General features: G+C 43.0%; 1 protein-coding gene across 1 annotated transcript in view; it reads right to left on the reverse strand.

Annotated features, from left to right (window-relative positions):
* Positions 1 to 6,708: 6,708 nt before the first annotated feature.
* Positions 6,709 to 21,769, reverse strand: part of mdga2a (MAM domain containing glycosylphosphatidylinositol anchor 2a) — a 112,472-nt gene continuing 97,411 nt past the window's right edge. The window contains exons 13-18 of the mRNA XM_040137445.1: positions 19,570 to 19,590; positions 18,020 to 18,175; positions 8,135 to 8,308; positions 7,921 to 8,051; positions 7,305 to 7,404; positions 6,709 to 6,797 (exon numbers count right to left, since the gene is read on the reverse strand). Of these exons, the coding sequence (XP_039993379.1) occupies positions 6,709 to 6,797; positions 7,305 to 7,404; positions 7,921 to 8,051; positions 8,135 to 8,308; positions 18,020 to 18,175; positions 19,570 to 19,590 (671 nt within the window). The remainder of the gene's footprint in view (positions 6,798 to 7,304; positions 7,405 to 7,920; positions 8,052 to 8,134; positions 8,309 to 18,019; positions 18,176 to 19,569; positions 19,591 to 21,769) is intronic.

Consider the following 21,769-nt stretch of genomic DNA (forward strand, 5'->3'; position numbering starts at 1 on the left):
GAAAACTTAGAATCTGGTTCAGACTTTTAAAAACTGAAAACCTTTATGTGATTTAACAAAGTCATCTTGTTGGCCTACAAAACAACCACAACTCTCAGCCGCCTGCCATGTTGTTTTGTTGTGACCCACAGTTTTGTTCACCCGTTTGTGCTGGGATAAGAAAAAATTAAAAAAAAATTAAATGTCAGCAATGACAAATTAAAAACACCTATAATAAATCAAAGTCATGAGATAGTGAGTAAAGAATAGACATTTCAATTCTCTTAATTCTGACTTATTTCAACTTAGTAAGTGAAAATTTTGACGCTGTATGTCATAATTGTGACTCACCTTGAGAATTTCTTGTTCTTATACTTTCTAAGTATTAATACTTCTTTCTCGTCTTTCCCAGGCCTTAACGGGCTAAATTTCTCTTTCAAGTGTTACGTTTTGTATCAGCAGGAATCCTACATTATTGCCACAGTGTTGCTTTCTTTTGATCACAAACCAGCAGCTTATTTACGTAACTATTGCACATAGCTTGAATGTTGTCATTTGCAAGAACAAATAAATAAATGAATAAACCTACTGGTGATTATCAGAGGAGACCAATCATCTGCAGTGATTCCAGCAAACAGAGTTAATGTAATAATAATGCAGTGGAGGGTAAACCGAAACCCACGGGAGCTTTAATAAAAATCAGATTACCGGCACAGCGAGCTGCAGTGGAAAAACACGCTGAGAAAATAAAAATGTTGCCCCGGAGGAGAAAAATAAATCAACAAAACATTAAAAAGAAATGGTATTTATCTGAGGGAGCAGTATAGCTAATGGATCCTCTGCTGATTGACTTCTGATGAGTTTAACAACAGTATGTGTAACAGTGGCTGCAGAGATGCAAATCGGGCTTTTCAGGTAATGCTCATCATGACTGCGCAATGAAAAACCATGTATCTCAAGTAACAATCGCGTTTTTTTTTCTACGGAAAGACATGTTTAAAGACACTGCGGATCTCAGAAAACCGCTCTCGTTAACTCATCTTAGCTCCGAATCTACAGGACTATGTTCTACAGGACTACGTTCTACAGGACTACATTCTACAGGACTACGTTCTACAGGACTACGTGCTCGATGAGTCACGTCCACGTTCAATCAATCAAATCAAATCATCGATCAAATCCCTCTCAAAATGACCAGCCACCCACATATTCTGATTCACTCAAAGATTCGCCCCAACTGCTGTTTCACCGTGTCTTTAAAGGGGCTATATGTTAGTTGTTGCTATCGCCACATGGCCAACGTTAGCATCAAAAGCTGTTTACTCACCAGTCTGGAAGAAAAGTTGTGTTCAGCGTCAAACTTCGTTCCTTTACTCACCGACAGCTGTCTGCAGTGGTGCAAAGCGACGCCAGAGTTGACTCTGGCGTCGCTTCTATTTCAATCAATTCTTTTCTTCTACTAAAGTTAGCATGCTAACCAGCTAGCCCCGGCCCGTCTCGTCTCACAGTACCACTTTGCCATAGCGAGTCACGTATTCTAACGTATTCTAACGTACACGTTGCGTATTCTAACCTCTTGTAAACGCAACGAGGGCGGAAGCTCTCGGCGAGCGACCATCGCCGCCATCACCACCACCCGCTACCGGCGAGAAACCACGTTCGGCAGCAGAGAAAACTTGCATATAGCCCCTTTGAATGTATTTTTTAAGTTAACATAATTCTTTCCTCGTATATGTTTTGAAACCATGTGACTCAAAATGGCAGTTACGTGGTTTTTCTATAAAAGCATGTGGATGAGCTGATGTACGGAAGCCCACTTCTGCCAAGAAAAAGAAAAAAGAAAAATACTCTTCAAGGTAGGTCAAAAGTAAAAACTGGGACTTTTAAAAATCAAAAGTATGAAAGCAAATCATTATTTGGACTTTCAATGTCAAAATAACGAGAAATTAAATCAAAATTATGGTAAATCAGAATTATGACTTTTCATCTCAAAATGATGACTTCTTAAAATGTTATAGTAAGTCATATTAGGATTCTTAAAATAAAGATTATGATTAGATTAAAATCATGACTTTTTAAACTACAGTTATAATTTCAAGTCAAAATTAGCCAGTCAAAATTGTATTTTTGTCAAAATTAGCCGGTCAAGTAGGTTAAAATTTATGGCTTTTTAATTCATGACTTCCTAAGTAAAAAATTCTGAGATTGGTGCCTCAGGATCTCAAACATTTGACTTGCAGTGAAAATATTTATCATCAGGTTTTTATGCATTTTATTTTCTTTTGTTGACAGAAATGGGCTTCCGTATGATGTATCTGTGTCGACTCTGTTTAACTAATGTAATTTTTGTCTCTTTGTGCTTTTTTTAAATGGATCCCTTTGTTTTTAATAGAAATGTTTTTTCAGCAGGACGTGTATCAAATCACACTCAAACTATCAAAAAAAAAAGTACCCCCAGAATTTTTCTTTCAGATTTTCGTTTGGAGTTTTTCCACATATCTTGGAAAAAACAAACAAACAAAAAAACCCAAAATAAAACACAGAAACCTGAACTAAAAATCCCACCCTCATCAGAACCAACAAAACAACGGAGATGAGTAAAGATGAAAAGAGTAAAGATTTCCCCTCTGTCTTTATAATATCATAGGAACAATATAAGATTTGATTTTACAATACATTTTTCTTCCTCTGTTTGTCCAAAAGTTCCGGCTGTTTTTGTAGTTTAAGGTAACAGATGGTCTCAGGTAGTGTCAAAGTCTCTGCCACCATCTGAAAACTCTTATTTTGAAATACTAAAATAGTTCTGAGAGAGCAAATGCTTGAATCCCATTGGATCAGGGCTGAAAACCATTCAACAGGAAGTCCTATTATTGTGAAATATCCCGTCACAGCTCCTCAGATTATGATTGCATGTTGTTCTTTAAATCGCTAAATAAATCAATGAGCTTCCTGTCTGTCATCAGTCTGTTCCTTGTCCATGGCTTCTTTGTTGCTGCGTCTTCTTAACGCCAGAATCCTCTTGTCATCATAAACACTTTCATCTCAAAAAAAAAAAAGGAAAAACAAACAAAAAACGTAAAAAAAAAAACCGTATTCTGCATATTCAGACCAGGAGATATCTCTGTTCGCTTATTTTCTCTCTGATCATTAAGACAGAAATAAAGATGTCCGAGTCTGTTATTCTGTCCTGTTTCCGATGGCGGTCCTCGGCCCGGCGGTCGTCCCCTCTGTGAGTCTGAAGGCACTTGATGTCATGGCAGAGGGTGAACTTTCCTCCTCGGTCCGCCGCAGACAGACAGATGTCAAAATAAAAGTATTATTTTTTAAAATACCGCTCTGTGGGTTCACCCGCCGTGAAAAGTTACCTTCCCCCCTCCAAAAAAAAAAAAAGAGAGAGAGAGACTGCCGTTTGTCCGTCCAGCCCAGGGTACAGTACTGTTGATCTGTGGAGAGGGAGTAAGGAGGGGGGAGGGTATGAGGTTTTATGGGAGGTGATGGAGGGGCAAAGGCAGGAGTCGGGAATGTTCACGTTCAAGCAGTTACTTCCTCTTTTTTAACACCCCAGGTCGTGATTTCCGAAAAGCTCTCGCACACCATAAAGTCTTAGTGCGTAGGAGCCAAAACTCCCGACTTTAAAAGAAAACCAAGGAGTCCCGCACACTGTCCATCACTTTGTTGAGGCCAAGTTTCGATCTTCAGACCTTCATCGGGCAAAACTCACACGTACAGTAAATACAGACAAACAGCACCAGACATTTAACGGCTACAGGCCTTCGCCTTGGAAAAACCCACCAATCAGAGGACGGCAGCAACACCGCCTGCTCTGCAGAAAAATGAAGGTTAATGGGCTCCACAAAAAACAAAAACAGACACAATATGAGCTCTTACAGTTGTAAACATACATAAATAATATGCCAATACCAGAGAAAATGGACTCCTATTATACAATATGGCTCTCTGGGGACATTGGATAAGGACTTTTTCCAAATCAGTCCCGTACTACACCATGCAGCCTACAGCACATTCCCAACTTGGGAATATTGCGATTTCTAGGTCTTTTGCCCATTTTTAGATTCACTTCATTGCCTTTTTCTTCCTTTAAAACACTGTAGGCTGGTGTTCTTATCTAATGTCTCCAGAGAGCCAGATTGTATAATGGGAGTCCATTTTCTCCGGTATTGGCATATTATTTATGTGTGTTTACAACTGTAAGAGCTCATATTGTCTCTGTTTTTGTTTTTTGTGGAGCCCATTAACCTTCATTTTTCTGCAGAGCAGGCGGTGTTGCTGCCGTCCTCTGATTGGTGGGTTTTTCCAAGGCGAAGGCCTGTAGCCGTTAAATGTCTGGTGCTGTTTGTCTGCGTGCATTTTGCCTGATGGTCTTCAGACCGAAACGTTGTCCTAATAAAGTGAGCTCAAGTGACGGACAGTGTGCGGGACTCTGGGAGTGAAGGCGCCCGGTGTTCTGTGCTTTTCTGGCGCGGAGCTGAAACCGAAAGGTGAAAGAGTTTCACCTGACAAAACAACTGCTCTTCCTCAGACTGGAAACAGAGACATGAAGCTGCAGACAGATGATACTAAATCTGATGATGTGGAACTTTACTAACAGAAGCTTTTCAAGTCGGTTTCTTCAGAACTGTCTGTTCATAGACTCGCATTTTTCCCTCCGATTTGTCCTTTAACTCTTAGACCAGAAGAGTTCTTCCTCTTCGAGCCACCGCAGGTCTCTGACACAGCCGTAGTTCAGTGCATTTGTCAGTCAATCAATCAATCTGAACCCCTCGTGAGTTTAACAAAGTTAAACCACCATTATGGTAATGGTTTCTCTCATTTCCATTCTATCCACCAGTGCTCTATTTTCATTTTTTCCCTCTCTCTAGCTTCATCTCTGCCTCCCAACGTCTACACCTCCCTGGTCCTTCTCATCGCTCAACGCCTCGACTGGTGATGGTCTGTAATCTCGTGGAAAACGGGGTTTTGTAAAAGTAAATATTAAATAAACAATATTAGATCATTTTTCAGAAAACATTGGGAACCCTTCTATGTTGCGTAAGGTTATGTTGTGGGGCTGATTTTTTCATTTTTTCTGTGTTCTGGGATCGAACCGGGAAGTTCTGGACCTCCACCACGGACCGGGTGGGGTTACATCACCCGAGGGCTCTGTGTGGTGTGTCATATGCTTAGACACGGATGGACCTTTAGCGGTGGCAGATGAGTGATGGCAGACAGGGACACAGGAGATGGAGAGCAGTAGTCCCTCACTCTCATCCGTCTGTTTCACAGTAATAAAAACAAGAAACTCTCAAACTAGCTCAGCACAAAGACCGGGAGCAGGAGGAAACTGCCAGCCAACCTCCTCAAAACAGCAAAAGAGAAAAAATCCTTAAAACAGCTCCAAGTCTGTCCGCTTTACACACTGTCTATTTAACAGGTGTGCGTTTAGCAACAGTTAGCGCCGGAGCTGTCTGTTGACCAACAGCCGCGGCATCTCCAGAGTCCTCCAGTCCGATGCAGCAGCTGATCCCAAGTCTGAGTGGAACGTCAACACACTACGTTGGAACTAGTTGCTTTGACTTTGATCAGTAGCGAGTCAACGGTAACACAGTTAATATTCGTATATTCAGAGTAACACAGAATACGCTCTGTGAATGGGATACAAACTAAACAACAATTCTAGCCAATCAGCACCCGTGGACGATCGTGCTCGTGCACAGGAGGGGGACGGGGACAAAAAGGGGCCGCGAGAGCGAGGGAGACGGTAATTCTGGTGCACGCTGATTAACAGCCTCGGAGGAGAAGGTCTGAGGAACAAAAGTTGGAAAAGAAGGGCTATGGGGAAGACCCACGTTAGCATCAGTGAGGCTTTCCGACGGTGGGGACTGGGAAAGAGAATCAGCCCCGGACTTGTCCCCTGGGACCGGCCCGCACCCCCAGTGACAGACAAACAGAGGGGGCCAGTAAAAACCTCCGCGAGCTGAAAGGCATGAAGACGGAGGTGGAGGTCGCTCTGTTCCTGCTTGACGTAACATTAGCTTTGTTGTGTTTCACAGAGCCAGTAGGTCAGTATCGTTTTGTCCCACTTGCTGATGCGATTCGTTCTAGACTAAGAAGCGACAGAAATCTCGAGGAACACTCTGTTTTTTCTCGAGGACGGATGAGAGAATTGCTGAGTGAGAGCTTGCACTGGGCAACGGAAGCTAAGGGAATGGAGGCTGGCCCCGGGGTGACGTTACTCCCTCAGCTCTCTATAGCGTAGCTCCCACGCGACGTTCAAACTACGCTAGCCGGGATCCGGCACACAGCTGCTGCAGCCGGCTGCTGAACTCACGGCGTGGTTGTTGGTATGACCTGTAACTCTGCTGTCAACTGACCCAGCTGACTACGGCAAGGACTGATATAAACGACACGTGAATCAGACTGACTTGGAGTCGTAAGGGGGATTTTGGAGGCGAACAGTTTTCCCCTGCTTCTTGTACTGGGAGTGAAACTGAAGGAACCAGGGGACTGACTAAATGCTGCACTGCTCCTTTAAACCCTCCATTCACCGTTTCCTACGACATAAACAATCCTGGCCTCTTGGCAGGAAGTCTCTCTGCAGCTCTGACCGAGTCTTTGGTAGCTGGGGTAGGGTGGGGGGGTGTGGGTTAAATGGTCGGGATAGGAATATGGATGTGGAGCTGATGGGGGGCATAAGAGTCAAAGGTCGTGGCGTCGCATACGGAGGGGGGGTCACCTCTGCTGGCCAATCAGAGCAAGACTCAGAGTGATGCACAGCTGCCATATATGGGGCGAAGAGGGCGGGGCGAGTGACCGTAGGTCTGAAGGGGAGAGAGAGAGAGAGAGAGAGAGAGAGGTAAACTCTTTTCAAACTTTGATGAGTCAGGAGGAAAAAAACTGCTGCTGCTAATGGCTAACCAAAGTTTTAAGAACAATAACTGTGTTAATCCACGTTCACTTTCTTTTTGAGATTTTCAGGAAATACGGTTCAAATTTGTTCAGTTTGGATAGAAACTAAAGCTGTGGTTCCCAACCTGAGGTTTGGGATCCCACGAGGGGTCGTGGCATGAGATGTTTGCAGGGGTAAGAGATAATAAAAACCAAAACTCAGCTACACAAGCCTGTTGAGATAGTATTCAGTAAATCACTAAAACGAACAAGTGAGCATGGAAGCCACACGTGGTTTCAATTAAAAGTCCACTACAATGAAAAGGGGAAGAAGTGGTCACCTTAATGTATGAGGAGGACTCTAGTAAAGAGCTGCAGCACCTTGTCTGTGGGCAGCATTTTATCCAGCAGGTGGATTATCACAGTGCAGCTGTACTCACTGTTGGGCGGAGGGTCTTTGCATTCGCCCTCCTCGATGGTAACATCATCGATGGCGATATCTCCCTCGATACCAGAGCCTCTGACACCCTCCATCACCATCTACCAGAGAGACGGAAACCGAAAACAAAGCCATTCAGGCACTTGGATGGGCAGCAAAACGTAAAATCCATCATTTGTTTTTCTGGGGGAGATATGTGCTGAAATTATTTAGTAAGAGTCTGTCAGCTGCAGCTTTTGTCTCTCTGTGGTCGTTTTGTGTCTCTTTGTGGTTTTTTGTGTCTCTGTTGTTTTGTCTCTTTGTGGTTTTGCTTCCCTTTGTGGTCGTTTTGTGTCTCTTCGTGATCGTGTTGTGTCTCTGTTGTTTTGTCTCTCTGTGGTTTTGCTTCTCTTTGTGGTTTTGCTTCTCTTTGTTGTTGTTTTGTGTCTCTGTTGTTTTGTCTCTTTGTGGTTGTTGTGTCTCTTCGTGATCGTGTTGTCTCTCTGTTGTTTTGTCTCTGTGGCTGTTGTTTTGTCTCTGTGGTTTTGCTTCTCTTTGTGGTCGTTTTGTGTCTCTTTGTGGTCCTTTTGTGTCTCTGTTGTCATTTTGTCTCTTAGTGACGTGGGTGTGGTTTGTACCTGGAAGGCTGCGGTTGGGTGGATGTTGACCTTGGCTTGTCTCCAGCGGTCTCCTTGGTTACCAGTCAGACTCCAGACGGAAGTGTCCGTCACCGTCTGACCTTTCTGACGCAGGAACACGTTCAGAGCTCCTACAGGACAAAACCAGACATTTATTATCATTATTCATTATATCCTGTCCTCGAGACAGGTGTCATGTTGCTGGGGCTCTCACCTATGTGTTTCCCATACATGTGGTAGAAGAAGGCGAAGCAGTAGGTGGGGCTGTTGCTGACGGCGGAGGAGGTGGAGGAGGAGGTCCTGGAGTTCATGTTGAAGGTGGGAGACAGCAACCGAGCTTTATCTCCCTCCAGCCTCGGCCTGGACGTCTCGATGTACATGTAGAACCCTGAGAGACCACAACAACAGCAACACAGGGGTCAGAGGTCAGAGGTTCATTTTTATTTAACTATAGATCTTTTTATTTGAAAACGACCTTTTTCAAAGATTCAGCTTTTTTATTTCATAATTCAATTTTTCCCAGTGACATTTTTATATCATAATTTCACAGTAAAAGTACTTCCTGTAGTTCCAGTATCACAGTAAAAGCATTTAATGTAGGTCCAGTATCACAGTAAAAGTACTTCCTGTAGTTCCAGTATCACAGTAAAAGTACTTCATTGTGCAGGGACCTGTCTCCTGTGACTGGTCTCTGATTCTCTCTGACGTGATCAGAACATTGATCCTGGGGGTCGGGCCCCAGATAGGTGACAGGGTCACAAAGTCCTCAAATTTTCAGTTTAAATCAGATATGACAAAAAATAGTGGCAAAAATTCTCTTTTTAGAGGCTGCTATCTGAAAATATTTGGCATTTTTGCTTGACGATTATTAGATTATAAAAATAGGTGCTGATTATTTTTCTTTGGATCAACAAATCGCCAAATCGACTAATTGTTTCAGCTCTGATTTTCTCTGTTTATTCATATGTTTATGTAATGTCTTATTTTATTTACTTACTATCGGACACTTAGGGGCTCCCTATCTAAAATTCAAACACTTGTAAAAACAAAGTAGAATGGACGTTAAAGGGACAGAAAATCTGAAAGAAATCACCAAAAAGCTGTTTTTCTTTGACCTTCCTTCATGAGTTGCACAGGGAGTTGAACCTCCGACCCTGCCTCGCTCTCCACCCACTGACCCGCACAGATTAACCCACCAGGCAGTAACGGTAAAAGCTAATGTAAGTCATACAGAGAGCCGTGAAAACAAATCCACCTCCAGCTCATCCATCAGAAAAACAATCCTCACAAATTAAATTGAAGCCGAGCGCAGAAACACGCACACGCGCATGCTTCCTGTTTGATTTGAAACATTTTACCCCGAGGCTCGCTTTAATGAGATTCTACTGTAGAGCGAAACCTCGCGGAGGAGAATAAGAAGGGGAACGGGGTGATTTTCCAGGAGGAAACGAGGAGGAGGAGACAAACAACCAACAGCCGCTGTCACACATCAGCTGGATGTATGCAGAGTTATTTTAACCTTTGTTTACTCAGGGATTAAATCTAAGCATTTACAGCTATTTTCTGTTTTTCTGTGTCGTACAGTTAATCCACATCGTGCTGTGAGCTTCTACACTTTATTATTTATTTTAACCTTCCTTATTCAGACATTTATAAGCAGTATAGCAACACTTGAAACACACACTAATATAATGGCAGTGTTACACACAGCCGTAATCTCTGGGTAATCTTTCCAGTACTGTCCGTGCTGTATATACTGTAACCACATGTACCACAACCCCCATCGGGCAGATGTCACAGCTGCAGACACTTTGTGTAGCAGCTCCGAGTCTTTCTGGTCCTGACCGGTGGATTTTCAGCCTCAGATCACTTCAGGTTCTGAGATGTTTCAGTCTGTCCTGCTCACGCAGCAGGTTTAACATCTGCCCAGATGTTCAGTGATGTTCAGGTCGGAGGGGGTGGGGGCACTCCAGAGGCTTCAGCTTGTGTTTCTTGCGTTGGATCGTGGTCCTGTTGCGGAAGCCAGACTCTGTCCAGTTTCCCGACTGACTGAGTGCAGGACATTTCCACCCAGAACCCGCTGATATTCGGTGGAGTCCGGTGGAGTCTCTGCTGAAAATAGGCCCCGACAGTCACAGTCACTGTTTCCTCCTGTTTGTTCGATAAAAACCACCGTGAGCAGCTGTTTTGAGTCTTTTCAAAAAATGAAATGTGAGGTGTCTTTAAAGATTTAGGTCTTAGAGGGACCAACGGGCTTGGGATTTCCCTGATTCTTTTGTAGTCAGGATTTTCCGTAAGCGTATCTCTCTCTGCCTCAGGGCGGGGTCTGATGGCCAGGTGCTGACAACCAGTCGCATTTCATTATGTAGCCTCTTCCTGCCTGGAGGAGCTGCAGTAGGCGTTCTCTGAGACGACAGGTTGCGACTCACACTCTGCATTTTGCTGTGCAGCGGTTTTCCAAACTGCGCCGGCTGCGCCCCCCGTGCAGCCAAAGCCACGACCCCAGCTGGATCACAAATACACCAACTCACTGCAGAACGTCCCAGCGTTTACATTTGAAGTTGCCCGACTGCGTGCATCCGGAGACAAAGCTGAGAACACCTTCAGTCTCAGCGTCAGCTTCCTTCACAGCTACCAGGGTTGTGATGTGGGGCTGGACTTTTACTCATTTGTGTTCGTACAAATTCTAATGTGATTTCTAATTAGATTTTCTTCTGCAACAGAACAGGTAAGTTCTGGGTTCAGTTTGGCTCTTTAGTGGACTCATTAATGTCAAATGAGAGTCACTTTAATTAGCCTTTTCTGACAGGTAAACAGCAATCGCATCCCCATCTGAGACATAATTACGATTGGGAAACTGATTTTTCTAAAACTTCGGATGTATTCATTGACATGAAGCCCTACCAGTTTTGAACAAAGGAATCTTTGTCTAAGGCTTAAGTTTCCTGCCAAATGTACCGTAAATTTTAACCAAATTTCCACAAAATGGTCCCAGTTAAACCTGAGTCAAGTCTCGTTTCCCTCCACTGCTGCTGTGTGACCTTGAGCTAATCAATAGCTGGTGGAGCCGATTCTCCGGTCGCTGCCGTTAAACCACCACAGAAGAAGAGGACGCGGCGAGATGAGGTTGTTAGAAGAGCTGCAGTCGAAGCTCAGACGATGGAGAACAACGTGGAGAACGTGATGGAACCTGACGTTTCTGTTGGTTCCATGTGTTGATGTCAGGAAGGTTCCAGTCTCCTCATGGCTCCTCGCAGACCCGATGGTTTCCTCTCTTCATGCTTCAGGGACGTCAGCGTTTATTCACTCAGGCTGTTTCACTTTTTTGTGTTTCCACCCATATTTTTTAAAGCACTTCGCAATTGAAAATGTGCTTTAGAAACTTGGACGTGTTCTGTTTGGGTGTCTGACCAGCTGCTATCCGACGTTATGAAACAGAAAATTCAATGAAATTAAAAAACTAATGGCGAGTTAATGTATGTCGCCTCCGGCTGTGACATGACCCCACTAGAGAAAATACATTTCTTTTATCTATTTTATCTGTTTCCCATTCAGATCTAAAGTCACCCGCCTCGCTCTCATCGCCCCACAAGCGCGCAAGCGGTGTTTTTTAATGCACAAATCGAATGCGCGCTTAAAAAACAGGCGGTTGAGGACGCGCTTAAAGCCACCGTCCATCTCACATGATGCCAACAGCGCCAGTCGCAGCAACACCAGATACTCCGTTATTTTAAAATGCGAACAGAAAAACTTTACAAGCACGTTCAAGCTTTTCGACTGAAGGAAGAAACCAGAGAATCTGCCCAGCGACCCCAGCTCCCGTCATTTCATTGGACCGCAGTCAAGTCAGAACACCAATCACAGGGCGCGCCTTTGGCTTTCTTCAGTCATTGGTCAGTGAGTTCATATCTCCACGGCAAATCCCGCCCTTCAGACTGCTCTTCGTGACTTTGTGATCTTACTTTATAGTAGATTCCTGGATTTTCACATTATTTATAAAATGAAGACCCTTTCAAGGTAAAAATGAAGGGAGGGTTTTGAAGTAATTCAAGTTCAAAGGTTTTGTTTAGCCCCTAAAACACTCTTGAACCTTGAGGATAATCAATTAAAAACACCTTAATAGATTTCAATGCAATCATTTATCCATAAATTATCCTTTGAAATGCCATCAAAAATACCTTTATTAAATTATCATCATTGGTAAATTAGTGGAATTTTAATGTAAAAAGTTTAGGGCTTTGCATTCATAGTGAACTAACATAACACCAGAGGCTTTGGCATAAAGTATTGTCTCTGTCTTTGCCTGCCTCTGATGCATTTTTGCCTTTATCGTTGTTTAAGAAGCTCTTGCTCTTTGTTTCTGTCACCGAAAACTGACTCTGATTTTTTTTTTTTTAAGCTAAAACAATCTCAGCTGTCAAACCAAAGCAGCGGAGCTTCTCGAAATATCTCAACATGACAGCTAACTGTTCTTTACTGACTGTTATAAAGCAAGAAGTAAATTAACAAACAAAACTCTCAACTCTGAACTGTCATCCTTATCTGCAAACTACTTTAGCTCTGGGACAGTTACTAAGTTATCTTTATCTAACTAAAGGCACAGTGGACAGTTTGACAGGATGGCTTGCTATGCCTACTTACGTATCTAGTGTGGGTTTTGACAGTACAAAGACAATTCAGTCAGACATTTCTCTCTCTAATCAGGCTGTGAAAGTTGGTCTTACAGTCAGTTGAGAGTCTGTATTTGTGACATGCTGCTTTTTCCTGATAACGTCCCGTCTGTACTGGAGTGAGAAATGCCAAACCTCATAGGAAAATGTGGCAGTTTAGCAGAGTGTTCAAGTGATGAAAGTTCAATATTGGAGGTGTTTGTTCCTCCTAGTTGAGGGTTGTTCTGTCTTACTCAACCAAATAAAACAGCCATGTTTATTTTCTGTGTATTTCTGACTGTGAATCAAATGTGCTCATATTTTAGTTCTGATCCATTCGATATGTTTTGTATTTAGAAAATTCTCAGTAGCTAACTGCTTGCTAGCCGCTGAAACGCTGCCTCTATGTATTTACACTTTATTTTACAGTAATAAAGTTAAGTACAAGACTGCTGACATACAAAACTTTAAAGAAAAAACACGCACGCAAAAAAACAAACAGTAAAGCTAATAGTTTATTTCCACTGTGGCTCTTGTTACCAGTGGAAGCTTGTGTCTCTACCTGTTCATTCTTTTCATACTGTGACATTTTGTCACAGTTAAAGTAGCATATTAGCTCTACAGCTGCAGAAAACCACTGCTTATTCAATAGTTCCTTTAATTCATATTCCCTTTGAAGTTCGGGCTAGGAAGTCCGACTGTTCCATGGCAAGCTAATTTCACTTGCTAGTTCCCTTTAGCTAGCATTAACCAACTAGCTAACAAATGTTAACTCATTAGCAACAGTGGTGTGGGATGTGAGGAGTCAATTCAAACAGTTTTGAACAACCAGAATCAGTTTCTACATGATCAGTGAGCCAATGGTGCATTCACACAATGAAAACAGAATGTGAAGAACAGGAAAAGCTCCTGTTATTTCGACTTAGAAGTGTTCAGGTGTCCCAACCCGAAAGGAGCAATCCACCATTTTCCAGTTTAGAACTGTGGCCTCAGACTTGGAAGTGCTGACCCTTCACACTCGGCTGCAAACCGCCCCAGTGCATGCTGAAATTCAAGGTCTGATGAAGCCAACAGAACCGCAGCGTCTGCAAATAGCAGGGATGAAATTCTGAGGCCCCCAAACCAGACATTCTCCTCCCCCTGGGTTGAACCTTGAAATCCTGTCCATGAAGATCCCTAATAGGACTGGTGGCAAGGGGACAACCCTGGCGAAGGACAACACCCACCGAAAACGTAGTTGACTTCCTTCTGAGAATATGGACACAACTCTCACTCTGGTTATATAGGGCCCCGGAGCCTCATATTCACACAGTACCTACCACAAAAGTCCCCAAGGGACCTGGTCACAGGCCTTCTCCAAGTCCACAAAGCACATTTAGACTGCATGGGCAAACTCCCATAACCTCTCAAGTAGCTTTGCAAGGCTCAAGACTTGGTTCACTGTTCCAAGGCCAAGACAGAATCCGCATTGCTCCTGCTGAATTCGAGGTTCCACGATCAGCCGGAGCCTCCTTTGCAGCACCCTGGCATGAGCTTTGCCCGGGTGGCTTAGCAGTGTGATACCCCAATAATTTGAGCCCACCCTCCGGTCCCCCTTTTTAAAAATGGGAACCGCCACCCCAGTCTGCCAGTCAACAGACACTGTCCCTGACATCAACGCGACATTGAGGAGGCAGGTCAGCCAAGACAGCTTCTTAACTTCCTCAGTGACCTCTGCCAGAAATATGAGTGAGACTTCCCCTGAGTCTTCAAACTCTGCCTCTTCCTCAGAGGACATTTTGGTCTGATTCAGGAGTTCCCCAAAGGGCTCCTTCCACTGCCCGATGACGTCCCCAGTTCAAGCCAGCAGTTTTCCTCCCCCACTGGGCTTGCCGGGTCTGTCTGGCCGCCTCCGCCGCCATCTGATCCAACCCAGCACCACATGTGATCAGTTGACCGCTCTGCTCGTCTCTTCACCTGAGTGTCCAAGACATACGGCAGCTCAGACGATATGAACACAAAGTCGATCACTGATATTAAGCCTAAGGTGTTCTGGTACCAAGTACACTCGTGAACCGCCTTATGCTCGGACATGGTGTTTGTTATGGCCAATCCACGGCTAGCGCAGAAGTCCAAAAACAAAACACCCCTCAGGTTCAGCTCAGGCAGGATTCTCCATTGTTTCCCACATTGCAGTCCTTGCAGTCAAGTCGCGGTATTTTGTGTGCTCAGTTCCATTTTATCATCATTAGTATTGTTAATGTATCCATTACTTTTGCTTGAATGTTTGTTTATTTCCATGTTTTGAGTCGGAGGGCCCCCTTGGAAATGAGTGGGGGGTTTATCCTAAAGTTTAACACTGAAAAATATTTGTGCTGTGAATCGATTAAAAAATGTAATGGAGTAAATGACAATAATAGGCTTTTATTAATCATGATTAATCACAAGTTTCAAATACTAGTATTTACTTGTATTTTTGGGAGGAGATAGAACCAATACATGTGTGGTGTTGGAATAAAGAATTGCATGACAAACTGGTGAGAGGAACCACTTTTCCCCCACTTTATTATAACATCTCAGCTTAGTTTTGATGATTTTTGAATTGGAATTTGAGTCTCAGGGAGGCTCGGCATTGCCCACGAGTAACATCCCACCCAAATGACTGCTACAGTGAGCAGGCCCATTTACCAAACTGAATGCTACAGTGTCTGAAGAGACAAAGTTAATGGTCCCTTTTCACACTCTTCGTTGATGAAGATTACTTGAAACAGCGTGAACTTGTGTGACATGAATTCAGTTCCCAAAGTCTACTTTTCATTCAACCAGTTGCCAGGGCAATGATCTAACATGATTTACTGACAGATTTAGTTTCTTTCCATTAATGACTTAAATGCAATCGAGGTAATTTTATTGCATTATTAAGTGTAACAGAGGCTCCTGGACCGATCAAGCTGACACCCATGAACATTGTTTTCTTGCCTAAATCTGTTATTTCTCTGCCAAAAAACGATTAAAAAAAAATTTAATGCGACTTTCACCTGAGATTGATGCACATCTAAGTCCATTTCACCAAACCTGCAGTTTTACACAAGCTTAATTTTATTTTTTGAACAACTTCATACATGATTCTGCGTATTATTGCCTACTCGTACTCAGTTTACACGACAACAACTGACTAAAAAAATGAGCGAATATGTGTGCGTTCTTGTTATTGGTCATACATACATGTCATTGAGATTTTTTATTTGTTTGTTTTGTTTTGGGGTTTTTTGCACATCAAGAACGTTGAAGTTAATAAAAATCCCTTACCTAAATTCTTTAAATGAGGATTGGGGTTTTGGGGTTTGATTCCGTAGGACAAGGGGCAGGAATTAGGTTCAGCCATAGCTCATTTATTTCAGCTTTGTTTATTTGGTTTTTTAAAGATGCAGTGAAAACACAGGCTTTTATGTTTTCATTATGTTTTATTTCTTTTAAGTAATTTGAATTGATTTATGAAACAGATTTTTGGGATGTATCTGAGGACAAATATACTAATAGTGAAGAGCTTATGTTAATTTGTCCAATAAAAGACATAAGACCTAAATCTATATGTTCTGTACGTGCATGTGTACACAGTAATATTTGTGATATCTACTGTAGATTTATCAAAAATGATGTAAAAGTTTTGATGTAAATCATCAAAGTGAAATCTCTGCAAAGCGTTCATCAGGGAACCAAATGTTTCTGGTGAAGGGCCAGATTTGGCCTGTAGGCTGCTATTTGCCGACCACTGCCTTAAATTAGAGCTTAATTCCTTAAATTATTCCCTGAAAGACTAGAAAATGTCTCCTCAACGTTCACCTTCCACTACATCTGACGTATGGCATTTTTCACGCAGTAAAGTGACTTATCTCTGCCTCTTTTTGATGATATATTATGTTTTCCACATTTATCCTGCACACGTGGTTCTTCCTGAATCTTGTACAGCAGAAACAAACCATTTAATCCACAGCCCAACAAAACTGCAGCACATCCGTCACTCTGCTCTCATTCAGTCAGTTCGCTGCTGCTTTTTATTTTCATCCTTCTTATTGTCTTCAGAGTGGGCGTCGCCCGTCCTGAACGGCACGCATCAGCGACGGTTCGATCCCCGTCTCATCGGTCCGGTACAATGATTAGCATTCAGTGTCAGTTTTAATCCTCAGCTCTCCTCCTGCTGTCAGAGCTGCAGGCGACGGCCCGAGGCAGAAACGCAAAGACACACCGAACAAATAAAAACAGCTAGACACAGCGAGCGTGAGGCCTCGAGGGAACCAGAGGAGCCTGAACAGGTCGGTGGGATGACGAACAGCCCTGTGCGTGTTTCTCAGCTGGAAACGCGCCCCCGCCTGCTCTCTCTCGTCTCCCGCGTGCTTTGCTATACTGGATGCTCGTTAGCTCAAAGAAGGCAGTGTTCAGGAGAAACTTTAACCTGTCACTGTCTGTGAGAAATTAACAAGCAGGTTGTAATGGTCATTTTCTTTTAACACTCTTGGTTTAATTTTGGGTTTTCACATCTCAAAAATTTAGTCCCATTACATTTCTTTTTGTACAGACAAAGCTGAACATTTACCGTAGCGCGAAAGAAAAAACTGCAAATTGTTTGAAAATGACACTACAATAGTTTTAAAGGATTTAATGAAAACCCATAATCCACCCACTCTTCAGGTGAGGCTTATGTGTGTGTGGTGTTTCTCAACCTACATCTACGATCATCTCTAAATTTGAAAATGCTCGAGCTGTGTCCACGCTACCAGAGTTTCCCCGTAGTTTCTAGTAGAGAGCTCTGTCCACAGTGGAACACCTGAACGACATAAAAACGGTAACACCCCCCCCTCGCCCTCTGTTCAGGTAAACAGCAAAAATGCATCACAGCCAACATCCGGTCAAGGGCCAGTATTTCACGGTCAGGACGTCGAGCACAGCTTAATGACAAGTCCTGCCGTCAATCTACATACAGGATCAATAGTCCTGGTCTTTACCAACAATTCAGCTATTAGCCATCAATCTTGGTTGCAGCTCCCACTATTTGTTATTAACGGAAACATGAATGCGTGATGTTTGGTTGTGTCTGAAGTGAAGGAACTGTAAAGAGTTCAGTTCTGATTCTGGAGTGAGCTCCACCGTAAACCTCATATTTTACTGATCTGTAATGAGCTGTCCTGTCCGACACCTTCAGAATCCTGATAAAGGCGAATTGTGTGTCCTAACTTTTACATGTATTTGATGATAAATCTCGACTTAATGACTCAGATGTGTTTTACTTCTATATCTGAAGCTGGTAAGAAACTTTTTGAGACACATAATGGAGGCAGAGTGACTGGTGATATCACCATAGTCATCCTGACCATGCAGACTGAGGCCAGATCTTTACACTGCCTGAGCAAAGTGACCAGTTTGGATTTATTCACCATCTGTGTGTGTGTGTGTGTGTGTGTGTGTGTGTGTACCCTGCTTGGAGCCGGTGTGGTCGGAGCTCGGTCCGGTGTTCGGGGTGTATTTGGTGTCTCGTGTGGCGGCGCTGTGACGCGTCCAGTCGAACTCGTCGGTTTTGTCCTGCGAGAACAAACACAACGCCTCGTCCTCGAAACCACACTGGAACTCCCCTGAACACACACACACACACACACAAAAATATACACAAACAGAAAAAGCTGTTAATACCACAGCTGCTGCATTACTGCACTTTATGAGCTGTCTGTTGCATTTGTGGTTCAAAATATTGTAAAAGTGTATTTGTGAGGATTATCTTTTTGAGCAATCGTAAATGTTACCATCTTAATCTGAAACCCAACGCAGAAGTTCCATTGGAAATCTGAATTCTTAAAGCTGAACAACCTGACTGCTCTGTTTTGGAAAGTTTTGATCATGTGGTGATTGTGAACTTCACATGAAATACTTTCATCAATGTTGTATGTCTGCTCGAAACGTTCAGTTTCTGCAAATAGTAAAGGGGTTGGATATAAAGACAAAGAAAGCAACTTACTGTAAATGGTACATAAAAAGATATGAGAAACCTATAAAATACAACTAACTGCTAAAGATCGAACCTGTGTTTCCCAAACTTTGTCTTCTTACCTCTTACAAAAAGCAGATGTCTATGATGTAAGATGTACGAGACATTTCCGCCCTAAGCTTCTCACATGGTTTCATTTCAATAACTGAGGCCTAAAGTGGTGAAAAAAAATACCCAATATTTCACAAACAATTGGAAAGATTGTTTGTTTTTTAAAAAGCAAAACAAAACTATAAATTTGTGTTTCTCCTTCTTTCCTCTGCCATGAATCATCTGACGACCCCTCAGGTTCACCTGGTGACCCTCTGGAGGGGCCCGACCCCCAGGTTGGGAACCAGTAGACTGAACTAAAAGCATCTCCACCGGTAAAACGCCGCCGAAGCCTCCGTGACTCAGGATCAATGATCTGATCACGTCAGAGAGAATCAGAGACCAGTCACAGGAGACGGGTCCCTGCACAATGAAGTACTTTTACTGTGATGCTGCAACTACAATTTACTGGTAACACCTCTGTACTTTTGTAACATTTTAAATGCAGCACTTTTACTTGTATTCAGTACTTTTAGATTATTGTATTAGTGATTTTACTCAAGTAGAATCAATAAAATGTTAATGATCCTTTAGTTGCCATGAGTGGATATTGTAGGAACATCAAAACTAATGAAATACAGTCAATGTTTCGCAGAGAGATTCATTGTGAGCAATTTGAAACTTTAAACATGTTTCTTCATTGATAAATGTTGATAAAACGTGTAATTCTGGCAGCATTATGGCGGCAAATTAGCATTCTATGAAGGTAAGTTTTCTGAGACACGGTTGGACTCTGGGGGATTGTTCTGGTTCTTTCTGGGGCAACTTCATGGGGAGGTTTTGTCCGATTTTCTCCAAATTTGGTCTGGGAATAGGTGGAAATCATAATGAGTGTGCAGAGCAAATTTGGTGACGTTAGCGTGTTTGTGTGTGTCGGTGTAGACGGGTACTTACTGAGATGTGGGTTAACAGGAGCTGTGAGGGGACAAAAGAAGACAAACTCAGATCAACAACAACAGAGAAGAAAAACATTCATCGGGTTGGAACGTTCAGCAGAACCTTTATGAGGATGGAAAGATGCAGATGAAGAATGAAGCGTAATGGGAATTTAAACATCAAAAAAAGTTGTTTCGTTTCAGGTTGAGCTGTGATCGGCCAGTTAGCGACTCCTTGCTTGATACGTTCTGGCCAATACCTGAACCTACAGTGAAAATGCTGTGTATCAATGGATAGATCCAGATTTTTTTAAGTCTATCTTAATACAACACTCACTTGCCCACATGTACGGTACCTTTAAAGGGTCATTCCTCCTTCCTGTCACCACTACACTGTGAGCGATGGAGGACAAAATCCACAGCCCTCGTTATGAAGTTCAGCTCAATGAGGCTTCAACAGTTTGAGTTCGACAAATCAAGCGAGGACCAAAAACTCTTCCAACATATTGATGATTGCGTTAAGGCAGATTTGAAAAAATCTGAAGGCTATCCTTTACGTCTGACGTCGACACTGACTGATTAATATTGTCGGGTTTATTAAATGGGCTTCTGCATTTGCCGAGGCTTCAATCCAAGGCTGGTGAACGGGAGCGTTTTATGTCTGTACCTGTCTGTACCTGACTGTACATTCGGGACAGAATGGGGATTTAAAGTTAGGATCCCTGAGATAGCGGTTACATAAACAGCAGGAACGGGGTCAGGATGTTTTATAGAAATCTGATCGGCGGTTCTGCTTCTGAGAACCTGTTACCGTGGCCCTGAGAGCTCAACGCACTGCAACCAAAGAAAACTCCAACAGACAAAACGCCACCACACGCAGAAAACGCACTTTCGCCTTCCTTTCACGGCGTACGGTGCAGAGACAGACAAGAAACCCGGGGAGAAAGAAGGGGAGGACATGAAACAAGGTGCAGCCAGAATCAAACAAGGGAGGCTGCAGTTGTGTGCACCCTCCATTAATCATTCAGGTATCAGGACTCCCCATAGTTTCACATATTTAAGACAAGGTGCTGCGGAGTAAACGGGATTTCCCAGGAGAGGAGAAATGTCAACACGTCAGGCTCTAAACCAGCAGCAGGTTTGACACAGTCAGCAGTTATTTAATCAGATTTTCAGAGTGAAAGATAATTACAAAACACGCCTGACGCACACACACACACACACACACAGTGCAGTTGTTGGAAACATGACTGTGTGAACAGCTGCCGCTTCCTTTGGCAACAAGCTCCTGCTTCGTTATCAACCAGCACTAACTGATGAGCTCTGGGTCCCTGTCTGAGAGTGTGTGTGTGTGTGTGTGTGTGTGTGTGTGTGTGTGTGTGTGTGTGTGTGTGTGTGTGTGTGTGTGTGTGTGTGTGTGTGTGCGTGTGCGCCGGTCCCACTGTCATGACCTTGAAAGTGAGGACACTGGTTACCTGCCAATTCTCTGACGTAATCATTCCTCGCTCCTCAACCTTTGCATGACCAGGAACCCGAACCTGGGCCCCATTTCCCAAAACCATGTTGAAGTGGCTCTGATGGATAATTTTGGATTGGACTGTTTTAACGGCCGAGCACTGATTCATCAGCACAACAGAGTCATGTCATTGTCACCACTCTGCTCCTCTCAGTTTCTCTTTTCTTGCAGAAATAATGTTTTCATCATCTCTTTATCAATTCCACTCATTTCTCCTTTGCTCCTTAGAGATGTTGGGCTAATGTCAACAAAACTCAACGCTTGCAAGACTGCGAGGAGGGTGAAAGACTTTTAATGTGAAAATTCTGGAGGGATATTTTAGAAATACATTAACAATATTCTATTTTATCTAACATCAAAAAAGTATCAGGTCCCTATCATGGAAATTATAGGTGATTATTGGATTAAAAAGTTATAATGCAGCAATTTATATGGCTTCTTTGGGGCATTTTAACATTATGATGGAAAGCAAGATAACAGTTTAATCATGATTGATTATTTGCTTGATGATATACATTTACATAGATGAAGAAAATTACACTGCTGTGACTTGTATAAAGTTTTTTCTGAGGAACCTCTGCCTTCATTGTGTCCTCCCAATCCCCGAGACCAAACCTACACCCTCGATGACATTGACTCAGAAACATTAACGTCAGGTTTGATTCACTGTGCTGCAGAAAAACAAGTTAACAGCCTCGGAATA

Source organism: Xiphias gladius, chromosome 10 (assembly GCF_016859285.1).
Source record: "Xiphias gladius isolate SHS-SW01 ecotype Sanya breed wild chromosome 10, ASM1685928v1, whole genome shotgun sequence".
NCBI classification, from domain to species: Eukaryota; Metazoa; Chordata; class Actinopteri; order Istiophoriformes; family Xiphiidae; genus Xiphias; species Xiphias gladius.